Below are 13,919 nucleotides of genomic sequence, written 5' to 3' on the forward strand. Positions count from 1 at the left end.
GTTCATTTAGTGATCATTCAACAGCACTGAAAAAAGTGGCTTATGACTGTTTTTCACACTTACGACCATTATAGCATCCCCATAGTCATGTGATCAAAATTCAGACAATTTGGCAATTGACTCATATTTATGACAGTTGCAGTGTCTAGGGATCATGTGATCACCTTTTGCAACCTTCTGACCAGCAAAATCAATGGGGAAGCCAGATTCATTTAACAACCATGATACTAATTTAACAACTGCAGTGGTTCACTTAACAAACATGGAAAGAAAAATTATAAAATGGGACAAAACTCACTCAACAATGTCTCACTTAACAACAGAAATTTTGGGCTCAATTCTGATCATAAGTTGAGTACAACCTGTATATAAAGTAACTGACAGATATTATAATCTGTAGATATTAACATAACCAGGAAATTAGATCCTTCACACACTTGGATCCTAGACCAGTGCACATAACCAGTTCTGAAAAGCCTTTTGAAAGGCCAGCAGGGTAAAAGTTATCCTATCCCCTCCATATCTCAGAAGAGAGGATGTTCCAGAGAACAGGGGCTATGACAGAGAAGGCACATCTCCTAATCCCTACCAGCTGACATTCCCTGGACAATGGTATCTGGAGCATGTCCATTTTCTGAAGTGGATTGGAAACAGGAATAACTGCAAGAATGATTCGTCAGGTAACCTGATCCCAAGACATGCGGGGCTTTAATGATGGTAACCAGCCGCTTGAATTGCATCTGGAAACACTGGCAGCCAAAGCAAGTCGTATAGCATGAATGTTACATGTGCTGAATAACAGCCACCATTTACAACCCATGCAGTTGCATTCTGTCGCAGCCATAGCTTCTGAATACTTTTCAAGGCCAGTCCCATGTAAAGTGTGTTTCAGTGGTCAAGATAGAAGATCAAAAGGAATGACAGTGAGCAAAGTCATGGTTCAGGAATGGATGCAATTGTCACAGAACTCAAAGATATGCAAAAACCCTCTTGTCCACGACTACTATTGTTCTTCCAAACAGAAGCCATGAATCCAAAACAATCCCCCGTATTGCACACAAGGTGGTCTAAAGCAGTGCCACCCATTCAGGGCCAAAGGTAGAAAAAAAACTCATACCAGAAGACCCAAATACCCAAAGCCATTCATTCTTGCTTGGGTTGAGCCAAAGCCCATTGCACTCCAACCAGGCCCCTGCTACTTGGATATTTTGACATCCACAGAGTCACTCAGGCAATCCAAGGTAGAGATACAAAGTTGGGTATCAGCATACTGATGATACCTCAACCCTAAATATTTGGATCACCTCACCCAATGGTCTCCTGTAGGTATTAAATAAGAGGAAAGAGAAAACTGAGTCCTGCAACACCCTACAAAGTAGGGCTATGGGCTGGATCTTTCCTCCCCTATCAACATAACATTAATGAAGGAGAGAAACCAGCACAAGTCAGTGCCACCCACCTCAACTCTCAAAGCTAATCTAGAAGGATACCATGGCCAATGGTTTTTAAGGCCTCTGAGGGAACAAAAAGAGTGAGGATGGATGAATTACCCCATCCTGATCCAGCCAGAGGTAATCCAAGAGCATGATTAATGCCAGCTCTGTCCCATATTCCAGCCCGAATCCTGATTGAGAGGGTCCGGATAACCCACTTCATCCAGAGCCTTTTGAAACTGCCATGCAACTAATTTCTCAGGGAAGGTTGGAGACTGGACAAAAATTAGTTATTGCCAAATTAGTTATTGCCAAATTAGTTAGTTTTTCAATAAACCACAGTTAATATCAGTGAGAGTTAAGGATTCATGCATAATGCTAAATGACTGTTACCTAAAAACCAAAGTATCTTGCAACTGTATCTGAAAAGTAGGACTAGAGGAATATATGAGCCAAGGTTTGTGAGCATTAGGTTAAAACAGTAATCAACTCTCAGTGACCAAATGAAGATTGACTTATATGACATAACCGAACTGGAAATTTTTTAGGAAGCACTAACCCTAACCCTAACTTTAAAATTCTAGATTCTGGGCAATAAAATGAAACTGCTTCCATCACAAGAATAAGTAAGTGTTCTTACTGTCTACATTTTCCAAATGCAAGAAATCAAAAATGTGAGCATTTTAAACTCACTGTCAGAAAACATTCAGGCACTGTAGCCCCTGCACTGCAGGGTTATATAATCCAGTCCAGGACAAATTTTACAATCAATTTGGCTGCTAATGTAGATCAGCTGCATATCAAGAAGACACAGAGACATGATATCTCCAAATTAAGAAAAGGAGGATACATTTTCTGAATCTACTTTCCTTTGTCACTTTGTTCTATCTGTTGAATTGTGTGATGAAAAGACCTGTCAGGTAGAAAGTAGGGGGTAGAATGAAATAGGCTGTCCTGGTGACAGAAGACAGTCTTCCAATGGCAGCTTAATTTGGCCTGTCTCTCAGCAGTATATCATTGGAGTTGGTCAGAAATGTTATTTGACACTGACACTACCACCAGGTGGCAATAGCAGAGGCATCTCAGTATGGTTGCCTCAGTGCATAAGGATCTAATACCTCTGCCAGGGTAGTGTTGGCATTGTGAAAGAAAACTTCCAGAGGGCCTGTAGCTTATCCTTGAAGTTTTCTGCTTGAAGTTTCCTGCTGCTTACACTCCTTGCACTTTTCATTTTTTAGTATACCTTCTCAGAGTAGGCAAGCAGTTACAGCAGCAAAGAGAAGCAGCAAAGGCTTCCAGTTGTTGGGCTTTCTTGGGGTTGAGCCTGAGTCTGCAAGGAGAGAGCATTGATTTCAGTGTCAGTGTCGAGGATGTGAGCGTAATTGGGAACCAGTCCAAGTACTAATATTTTGCCAACGCCAAGTATGTATACTAATGTGTACAATAGGCACTATTCAATTCATTTTTTATCAGCATTCACCCCTAATTTCTCATCATACTGTGATAATAAATAAATAATGTCCCTTTCATAATATCCAGCTATTGCTTCTACATTCATTTGGTTAACGGAGACATGCTGATACCTTCAAGAGGGCCATGTATCCTATTTGAGACTACAGAATTCATCAATATTTTATGAAGCACCAGTGATCTTATTTTATCTGACATAGCATAGTTTGCCCTTACACATAATAAGGTAGGACTCACTAACAGCCTTAAACACCAATACTACATGATTATTTCAGCCTAAGTTTATATAGTTAAAAACCACTTAGGATAATGGTTAAGGATCTCACTGAAATACATTTTGAATATGATATTTCTCAAAGCACTCCTAGGTGATCTAACATTTCAAACAATCTTGATTAATCTTCCCATTCTCTTATTGGTTAAAATTCTATTTTCTGTATATCCAGGAATGTCAGTTTGGTGAAGGCTGATCTAGATTATTTCATCTCAGAGGACCACATAAATTTCCAATACTACAGCAATGACCTAGTAGGCTGTCTCCAAATCACAACTGAAAATTGTTGGTTAATTATTGTGTAGTTAAGTTTCTGGAGTCAAATTTGCAAGTGTTTGTTTTTTCCAAGACAAATGCACCTATCTTTTCCCTATAATTTCTGCTGTTGAATCTTCAAGTATTTTTTATTCCATTTCTGATCTCAGGGGAAATGTAATAAAATGTTGATGTGATATTTATACACAGAGGTAGTATGCCAGATGATTCTCCAGCTGATTTAGTACATATTTCAGTATTGCATGTTAAAGGAACATTGCAGTCTTTGATTCCTACAGGCAAATAAGATCAAAATATTTTGCTGAGCCATTAATTGTCAATTTTATTCTCATAACTTAAAGAGATTTGTGTATGTATGTATAAAAACTCACCATGATTCAGACGTGAACACACATAAGCTGTTTACACACAACATTTCTTAGAATGGATGAGAAAGATAGCATACATCTTTCTATAGATCATGAAACCCAAGCAAACCATAATACCAATCTCTTATAGTATCAACCTGCAGTATAGACTAATATGGATTAATAGAAACCACTAGGTTTAGTATGATGCAGGGATCATAAAAATGTTTTTGTTGCAATCTGGAATAGGTTTCATATTTCCTTTATTAGTCACTTATTCCCAGTTGTTCTTTCCTTTTTGTGAACAGAAAAAAATGTGGCACAGATACAGAACATGTCCAGAGGATCATGACCTGTGTTCATATAAGACTTTTCCTGCCTGAGATGGCATTGATTTTTCATTGATATTTGCAGATGTTTTCATGCTGCTATTTGCTTCACACATTTGATTGAATAGACAGGCTTCATTCATTAACATCAAATTTCATGTTTTCAGCTCCTCTTATATCAGATGATTTAATCCTGCTTCTTCCTCAAGCTTAGACATTATTTCCTCACAGATTTTATTCTTCAACTGAATGATATCTTCAAAAACTGGATAATACAATAGTATATTCCCATCCTAGAAATAAGAATTTCAATGAGGGATTTTTAATAATGTCTTGCAGAGATTTGCAGCAATGAAAGGTCCTTAGTGCTCTCTGCACTTGGTTGTTTTCATTGTAGACATTTTATTACACAAACTAGATAACATCATCAGTGCACTAATGGGAGAAGTTATCTCTTTAAGATGATAATTAGATATAATGTGAATGTTCCCCAGCTACAACATTCCAGTTTTAATTAGAACAATGACATTGAGGAAGGGATATGCTATTTTTTTCTTTGAAATTGTTATTTTCAGTTTTAATATAATCTCAAGTTAAATACAGGCATGAAAAAGGGAACCTAAATTCTTTTTCAACTCACAGTTAACAAAAGTAGTTGAGTGAAATGAATTAGTTCTGGAAAATGGCAATAGAATGGAAGCAGGAAAAAATGATCACACTTCTCCCCAAGTTCACACATACCCCTCCTAATTTTGCTTTTCAGCCTACCTATATCTGCTTAATTTTTTAAACAACAAATACCTCATTTTTAAAATAAATAAAATGTATATTAATATATTAAAAACTATTTAATGTACTAAAACCAAAAACGTATTATATTATTTTCAAAAGAATCCTGTGAAAGGATATTCTAGGTTCCCTTTATTTAAAAAATTGCAACAGGTGGAGATAGCATTTCTCCATTGCAGCCCGTTCAGTCTAGAATAGCTTCCCAAGAGAAGATAGATGAGAACCCACCCCATCATCCTTCAGAAGGCCATTAAACAATGCAGTTTTGCAGAGCTTTTGATGCCCACTAAGTGCCAGTGGGATGAGGTCCCGGTGATACTGCTGAATAATGGTGATTGTTTACTTTATGGTTTTATTGTGAACTGCTAGGAGTTATTTGAAGCTGTACAGGTAGTCCTCGACTTACAACAGTTTGTTTAGTAACTATTTAAAGTTAAAACAGAACTGGAAAAGGTGACTTATGACCATTTTTCACTCTTACAACTGATACAGCATTCCCATGGCCACATGATTTACATTCGGATGCTTGACAAGTGGCTCATATTTATGATAGTTGCAAGTTTATGTCATTCCCTCTTGTGACCTTCTGACAAACAAAGTCAATGGGGAAGCCAGATTCACTTAACAACCACTAATTTAACAACTGCAGTGATTCACTTAACAAACGTGGCAAGGAAAGTCATAAAATGGGGCAAAACTCACTTAACAAATTTCTCATTTTGCAACATAAATTTTGGGCTCAATTGTGATTGTAAGTCGAGGACCACCTGTGCAGGGATACCACAAATAAATAAATTAATATAAAATAAAAACCAGTTCAAAGAGTGATTTTGCACATAGATGCAAGGTGAAATTAGAAGCAACCAGCTTTGGGCATTTACTCAACCTAGTTCAATTCCTAAAGTTGGAAAGCTGAGCACTGTCAGCCAAACAGGGGTTCTTTGTCTATTGGCTGCCTTAACTGACTGTTCTCTTTGTTTATAAAATCTGTATAATTTAAAAAAGAAGTGAAAAAGAAAATGGACAGCCAAGGCAGCTGGGCAACACCCTTCTTCACAGTGCCAATGTTGTAACCCTTTGTATCACTCTGCCATCTGATGCCCAGACTTCAAATATTAATGCAATGCTGATTGTGACTTCTTGACCCCCCCACCTTTTCTGCTGCGACTGATACACAGTACAAGTTATGTCTATCTTCAGGAAGAATGATGTGTTCTCTAGTTTTGCTTCCTTCTGATTCATGTTCACTGGTTTGTTTTCAATTTCTGATCTTCCTAAAACTGGATCTAGCCAAGAAAACAATATTTGTCTCATCTCCTTTCTTCTCTCCCAGATGGACTCCATAAACAAATAGCAGAGCAAGAGAGGTATGTACATCTTTGGCCATGTCCCCAGTTCTACCTAGCTATGATACGCCCTGGCAATATTTGTTTGTTTTTCAGTCAATATGTTGTATACATTTTGTCCCCACCCAAAGCAAAAGACAATCTTAAATAATTGAGATTGCAATGGTTCTTACAATAGCATTTTCCTTCTTATTCTGACATCATTCAACAATAAGTGGACAAAATCCAGTTTCATTCAGTATCATTAGGGGAAATTAGATGATTGGCAGAGGCTTGGAAAGAATCAAAAGAAGAAGGATAGGGACCAGTAATGGGGATAGCCAATTTTGCACTGGTTTTGCTTTCTGCCAACTCAAAGGCAGACATACAGTATAGCACTTTAACTCAATACTGAAACAAGACCACAAGGTTTGAGAAAATCCTATAATTAGTGCCCTCTTTTCTGCCTGCTGCAGCACAAACACTATGGGCTTTTGTACGGGGAGGTAGATCTCTGCTCAGAGATGTACCAGAGACCCAAGAAATTTATGTCTGTCTCAGAATACATAAATCTCATGGAGTCAGTTCTGCTGCCTCATTTTGTTTTGTTCCTCTGTTGGGGTTTCCCATTGTCATATCATTTCCATTGTTAGGCCTGAAGATGCTACATTCTTTAATCAGCTGTTGAAATCTAGGAAATGAAGATATATTTATATTGAAAATTATTTCAATTTGTATCTGTTACTCTCAAAAGTGAAAAATGGTAAAGACGGACTTTCTTTTTAAGGATAAAAAGTAACATTATATTACTAGGTGGTAATACTAACCACCCAGAGTTACCTTGTGGTAAGATGGGTGGTCAATAAATTTAATAAATAAATAAAAAATTAAATTAACTCATTATATGATAAATGTAAAATAAAAGTTCACCTCAAGTCAAGATGATTTTTTTGGTAACACAACCATCTAAGTTTCATCATTGCCTTCTGGTGTGTTTTTTGATTTCCCAATCTAGTCTATATCCTTCATTTTGCCAAGTCTCCCATCCAATTCCTAACTAGGGCCAACAAGGTCAGAAGGATGAGGATGGAGTTATTGGTTTTTGTATTGGGGTTTTATCTTTGTAAGCCACCTGGAGTAACTGAGAGTGAGTTGAGTGGCCATATAAAAGTTCTTAATAATAATAATTTAAAAAAGCTTAGCTTCCAGGACCAAAGGCAATATTATATTGAAGTACTGGTAATAAGCAAATACTTTTCAATCCAGTTGATTAATCAGGTTTTTAAAAGACAGATGCAACTATGCATTTAAAACTTTTGAATAGACTGAATATAAAATAGATTTAAATACAATATCAAGTCTTATAGGACAAATAGCATACCCATTCTCTGCCTTAAAACCTTCATTCACTGAGGATACACTTATATAGGGCATTTCTGACTAGTAACTACAAAAGGTTTGTGAAAACAAAGTCCCATCTGCTTTTTGTGCCTAGACATAGAAACCTCAGGGATTGAATTGAAAGCACAGAGAAAGTACTTGTAAACAATTTGTAAACAAACAAACCATACGCTCAGTGTAAGTAAGCAGTGCATCTAAAGGTGTCTTTGAGGCTGACTTTTGGTTTCTCGTAGAATGTATGACTACATTTTTCTGCGCTCAGGAATAAGAAGAGAAAGCAAACTATGTGTTTGTCTCTTTGTCACATTAGGGCAATGAACAGTACTGTTCTGACAGTGAAGAAGCTCAAGTTGTCAAAGTCACAGCATTGAAGCAAAAGAAAACCAATACTGATCAAATACTAAGAATTAAAAATTATCTGCAGATATTGAGTGAAGTTACAGTTATGGAGAATAGCCAGGTAATGGCTCTACTGGTGAGCTTTGGATCTTATAAGCGTATTCTGGAATACTTTTCATTACTTTATTTCAATATTTTATTATTTATGGAATTTCTGTGTGTATAGTTGTATGGAGATGCTTACACTGCCTCATCTCTCAAGCAAGATTAAACATACAGTATTTCTTAGTTAAATGAGCTACATATTTGTGATACAGAGAAAAGTAAGGTCTAGAAATTTTTATTTTGATCCATCTTCAGATTGATTTAGAAATGCGGGAGAGTTGCTATTTGTGCATGAGAGCATGTTTCTGTGGATGTCTCTGTGAAGAATCTTGCTCTCTCCAGATGTACTGAATTATAACTCTCTCATTCCTTTATCATTATTCACTATGCTAAGCTGATTAAAATAGAAGTCCCAACTTCCATTTCAGCTTTATGGTTTTTTCATAGAAAATCAACAAACTGTTTTTATATTTCCAAAGACAAATGGGTATGCTTGCTCTATTTTGAGATAGAATAGGCAATGAGATCTTGTCAGTCAAGTATAAGTTATACATCAATCATTTAGAAAGAAGCTTACCACACTCTTCAAAGATAACCCAGTGACTAAAGTTACACAAGTACCTTTTCTATTAAACTATTGCTATTTAATATAGTTGATAAACATTGAACTCTACCACATAAAGGGAAAATCCTGTCTCTATTCCTAGGTGTACAGTATATCAAGGACCTTCAGAAAATCATATGTACCTGGGAACAACATATTACAAGCGTGCAAATTATTTTCTTATAAACTTCCAAGAAGGAAGCTGTTCCTATGCTATGTCTCTTCTGCAGAAGGAATATACATACTCATATTTGTGCCTTCTTCATTGCACTATGAGTGAGGACACAATGCAAAACCCCAACTCTCTACCTCATCACCGTTGTATATATATGATTGGCATGCCAAATTGACTCTCCCTTGGGAATAGGCAGCCAGTTGGTAGTGTAGGATAGCTCAGAAAATTCTTTTAAAAATAATAAATGACAGGGAGAGCAATGGATATGATCCCAATTCCCACCAACTCCATAATAAACAAATTTCTCAATGTTCTCTCTTTCATGTCTAAACATTTCATCCAAAGTCATAATAGGGTCATTTACAAGTTGAGAATGTAACAGAAAGTGCAAACTTAATTCTCTTTTTCAGCATATATTCACTGAATACCTAAAAAAGAGCTAATATGAGGAGATTGTGAAGAAAATAAAGTCCAAATTAAGCAACTGCAAACTGATCTATTTTCATTCCATATTAATTGTTCATATTGAATAAAAACAGCACTAAGAGCCCTGGCTGTGAAGTTTATCATATGACCTTGAATAAGCCAGTTGTCCCAGGACATTCCCACATCACAACTCTACCAGTTTAAAGCCAATTCCAGACGTTCATGATTCCCCAAATACTGATGTTTTTAAAAACCGAATTGAATCTTTTTTGGTTCAGTGATGTTGTATTTGAGACTATACTAAAAGAAGTATTTCTTTGGAATTCTGCTGCTTTGAGGAACTTATGAGAAATCCATTTCTTCATTTATAGAAATTTTTATGTTACGAGGCCTCTCAGTTTTTAGGCTTCACTGCCTTAGTATGTTTTTCAAGGGAAAAAATGTTTTAACAGTTTTGGTGCTCATATTTTTTGTGCTTGATTAGATAACTATGCACAACACATATTTATTTATCATAGTCATTTGTTGTATTTCATTTAATTTATTTCCTGCCTTTGTTCTGAGTGTTCAGGGTATAGTTCCCTAATTTTATTTCCTTCAACAATTTTGTGAAGTAAATTGTACTTGGAGAGACTAACTGTCCCAAAGAAGCTTGCTAGTTTTTGTAGTTGACTGAGGATTTGAAACCAAATCTTCCTGGCCTAGGTGAACTAGCTTAACTGCTACTACAATACAATGACATGGATCAGTGGACTGCACATGCAAGCAATTCAATTTTTTTTCCCTTTGGAATAAGGATTAAGGAATTTCCATTTCTTCGGGAACGGTCCTTCTTGGGACATGACTTTTTTTTTTTTTTAACTTGTACTAAGTATTGTACAATCAGGGATGATATTGTCTCAAAACCACTTTTGAGGGATTGGGAAGTGGAAGTCCTAGTGAAATATCCAATGCTAGGATAAAACTCTTGTGAAGATTGTCCCCAGTGTAATGGCATCCACAACTCATTTGGAATACCACGTTCTTCCTTGCTTTATATTGTTAACATAAAACCTTTCGATATATCATGCCTGAAAAGCCAACTGCAAATTTCATGACCTAAAAAACCAAAAAATGGTTCTTATTAGCCATGTGCTAGTTACTGGATTGGCTAAATTTAATCCTGAATCCTGAGTGTTTTGCTCAAAAATTTAACATAGGCTGGTAAGTTTTTTTACCTAGCATTTTTTAAAGAAGCTTAAAATGTTCCTGAGCCGAATGCTTGATTCCTCCAATTCCTTCCTTCCTTTTACTGCATCCTCTGTCAAAATAGCTTTCTTTCAATTTTTTATTTTATCTATTTCTCAATGGTCCAATAAATAATATTTGAACATTATTAAGATTTTATTTTTATTAATAGGTTTTCAGCCTGATAATTTTTTTTAGTCCATTAAAGATAAATTGAGTCCATTGAAGATAAATAAATCTCTGAAGAAGGCAAAGATTCATAGTAGAATTCTCAGATCCTATCCATTGATTGCCTATCTTTCAATCTGTGTCGTATCTTTCATGTTCCTTTGGCTTTCATATAATCTTTCTTGGTGATTTCTTCCAGCTAAACTTCCAAACTGTATTTGATTTTTTTTACATTGCAAGGTCATACTATTTGGCTAATCAAATACAGATTTTTAGAAAAGAGATCATAAAGATCATAAAGCTAATCTACACATTTCAGTTTTCTGTTCAGTTCCTTTCATTAATCTTAATTTCTTGAGAAAATGTTGTTATGACTGTTTATTTATTATAACTATTTGAATTATTTGAGGAGACATTGTGAGATGTTCTTAAACTTTGAAATAGTTGTCCCTATATAGGATGGAAAAACGAAGACACAAAATACTGTATCAAAGCTAGACAATCTGGGAGCACTGGATATTGATGCATTGGTGCCCACCCATGACGAGCAAGGTTTCTGTATCCCAGAATGGAAACGGCAAGTGATGGTCAGAAAATTACAGGTTCAACTAGCATCTGAAGAAGAGGTAGACAAGAAGGTATTGCATTGAGCTAATAGAATAAAAAGTGCCTCTTCATTTCTTTTCTAACTCATATTTATTTATAATTCCAGTTGAATATTTCATTTTGAACTTACTATGTTGAAAAATCCTTCTTTCCCTCAAATTCAAGCAAGGTACAAGGTACTACATAAATCATTAAATTTACAGTGGGCAGGTGATGGTTGGAGTTACATCTTCTGCTTTTTTGGGTGGAAGGTATTGTCCCTCTATTTAAGGGTGCCTTAAAAACTTATAAAATTTATATTTACGAATAGAATTACAATGTAGTAGACAAAAACATTTACTTAAATAGATTCATTTCTTGTTGAGACACCAGTTTATCTTAAAATGTCTTCCAGTTGCATACTTGTGGTGTCATCCATAAGGCTAAAAGACTCCAACTGTATCTAAGATGCTGTAACTCCACTAATAATGACAGGCTGAGAAGTTATGCCTTTGACTGAACATGACTTGATACAATTTCTTCTTGCTTTCTTTTTTGCCCTGTCCAGAACAAGGGAAGCTGTGCAGTAAATACTAATGTCTGGCAATACTCACAGGATCACAAGGCTATCCTTGGCCCTTATGGGGAACTACTAACAAATGATGATTTGCTGTACTTAGAGAATCAGATTGAGAAGCTGCAGATTAAAAAGAAATGCCAGGAATTTAAGAATGAGCTGAGACACCTAACAGAAGAGCTACAAAGTGTTTTTCCATCTCCCATTATCAGTGTCACAGTCAATCCTCAGTTTCTTCAATCTTTCTCCCAGGATGACACCCAGGAGCTACCAGCCTGGTGCAATCATGTGTCTGGAGTAGTAAAAAATATGTCTCTACTTCTTAACAATATAAATAAAACCAAGAAAGAAGGGGCTAGTGAGAAGTCAGGCAAAACAGTTTTTTTCCTAAGAGATTCAGCCAATAACGAAATCATAGAAAGTAGTATCTCTGTACAAAGTCTAAGAGACAATTTTGAAAAACTTAATGTTTTGAGTTACCACAAACCTTTTGAACCCCAAGTTTCGAAAAACATATTCTTGCAACAAGACACAAGCAAGGAGTCGACAATTCAAACATTATTTAGCATCTGTAAGACCAAGAGGCAATTAAGTGGTAGAGAACATAAGCTTGGAGATAAGGAAAGTGCCAGTGATTCCAACATCAGCTATAAGCAACTGTCCTCTAAAGCAGGTGAGAGCTATGTGTCAATAACACACTCTGCCATCCTCCGAAAAGAACGAATTGTGCTACTTTTTCTAAGTCATTGGAAGAAATCTGCATATGCTCCTTCTTTGAAACTGCTGACTAGGAAGACTCTAAGTACTCAGCAGCCTATAAAAGCAGATCTTGTAGAGGTTATAGCCGAGCTCAGAAAACAGCAGGATCCTTTGCAGAAGCCTTTGAAAGAAATGAAGAGATTTGTCCATTTAGTTCATCAGAGATATACTATTAAGAAGTTAATCAGTCATTGGAAGGATGTCATTTCTCTGCTGTCATCTCAGGAAGTCGGACCTCAAAGTCATAAGCACACAATCTATTCTCCAGAACAATTCTTACCCTATGTCAAGGGTAAGCCTACTGATTATAACAGCTTGAGTCTTGATATGTTTATGCTTGGCTACTTCCATATCCTGGAGCTGGATCTATCGCCTGAAGAACGGAAAGGAAGACATCTCCTTTGCTTTGAAGTTTTCAATCACCTGAGTAGACATCAGTGGGAAACAGTGCGTGCCTTTCACAAAGCAGTGATTGATGAGATTGCAGCAGGCAAAAGAAATTGGAAAGATAGTTTTGAAGATATCAAGGAACATTTTTTTGGTAATAACGACATGACTAAAAGTATGGAACTCCAAATGCTGTCAATGGAAACAGATCCAACAATAATAACCAAAGCAAGGATATCAGATAGTGTTCTTGAGCCTGAAGAGCAGATCTCAGGGAAATACTTTGAACTAGGTAACTGTAGTAATGATGATATCTGCTGTTACATTGACAGGAGTTTTGCTTTCTGGAAAGAAAAAGAAGCAGAGATCTTTAGTTTTAAAGGATCAGGACCTTTACATTAGTAATCTCTGTTGTAAGTAAGAATGATGTTCAGATTACACAAAGAAGTCTACTGGCTCTATGTTTCTTTACTTCAGGGATATTGCTGGAATTAGCAAACATAAACTCTTTGGGAATTACCAAGAAAAGTCTGTAAAATTCATTTTATCTAAACAACAAAAAAGTGATACAGCAAAAACTAAATCTCAGCAAGACTTTTGTTGTAAAAAAACCCCCATCAAATAAAAACAGTTGGAGGTAAAGGAGGGAATGTTTTATCCTTCTTGCCAATGCCATCCTCTTTTCTTCAAAAACTTCTTGTATCCACCAGTTTTTCATCTCCCCTAGACTTTGTAACCCTCATTTTACTTGCTTACTCAATTGCAACTCTGTCTGCATTACTGAAGCCACTGCTGTAGAAGGAAGCAACTACCTTGCCAAATAAAACCAGGTACTTCTTTACAAAAGAGTTTTAAAAGGTTGCTTCATATGGATATCTGACTAAGCAGAATACCTTGTTAAAAATCTGTACAATCCTATTGCA

At 36.2% G+C, this 13,919-nt stretch overlaps 1 protein-coding gene across 1 annotated transcript; it reads left to right on the forward strand.

Moving 5' to 3' along the window:
• The first annotated feature begins 1,537 nt into the window (after positions 1–1,537).
• On the forward strand, positions 1,538–13,398 carry ESPNL (espin like). Its single transcript, XM_039356348.1, has 5 exons — positions 1,538–1,571; positions 2,672–2,811; positions 7,955–8,104; positions 11,147–11,326; positions 11,842–13,398. Exons 1-5 carry the CDS (start codon positions 1,538–1,540, stop codon positions 13,396–13,398), a joined length of 2,061 nt encoding a protein of 686 aa, XP_039212282.1.
• Positions 13,399–13,919: the final 521 nt, after the last annotated feature.

Source organism: Crotalus tigris, unplaced genomic scaffold, assembly GCF_016545835.1.
Source record: "Crotalus tigris isolate CLP2741 ecotype Arizona unplaced genomic scaffold, ASM1654583v1 scf7180000018824.943158, whole genome shotgun sequence".
In the NCBI taxonomy this organism is placed as follows: Eukaryota; Metazoa; Chordata; class Lepidosauria; order Squamata; family Viperidae; genus Crotalus; species Crotalus tigris.

Coding starts and splice junctions, on each gene's coding strand:
- ESPNL (XM_039356348.1), top strand. CDS start 1,538: ATGGATGAATTACCCCATCCTGATCCAGCCAGAG. Junction 1,572..2,671: donor CCATCCTGATCCAGCCAGAG/GTAATCCAAGAG, acceptor TTCATTTTTTAG/TATACCTTCTCAGAGTAGGC. Junction 8,105..11,146: donor CAGTTATGGAGAATAGCCAG/GTAATGGCTCTA, acceptor GTCCCTATATAG/GATGGAAAAACGAAGACACA.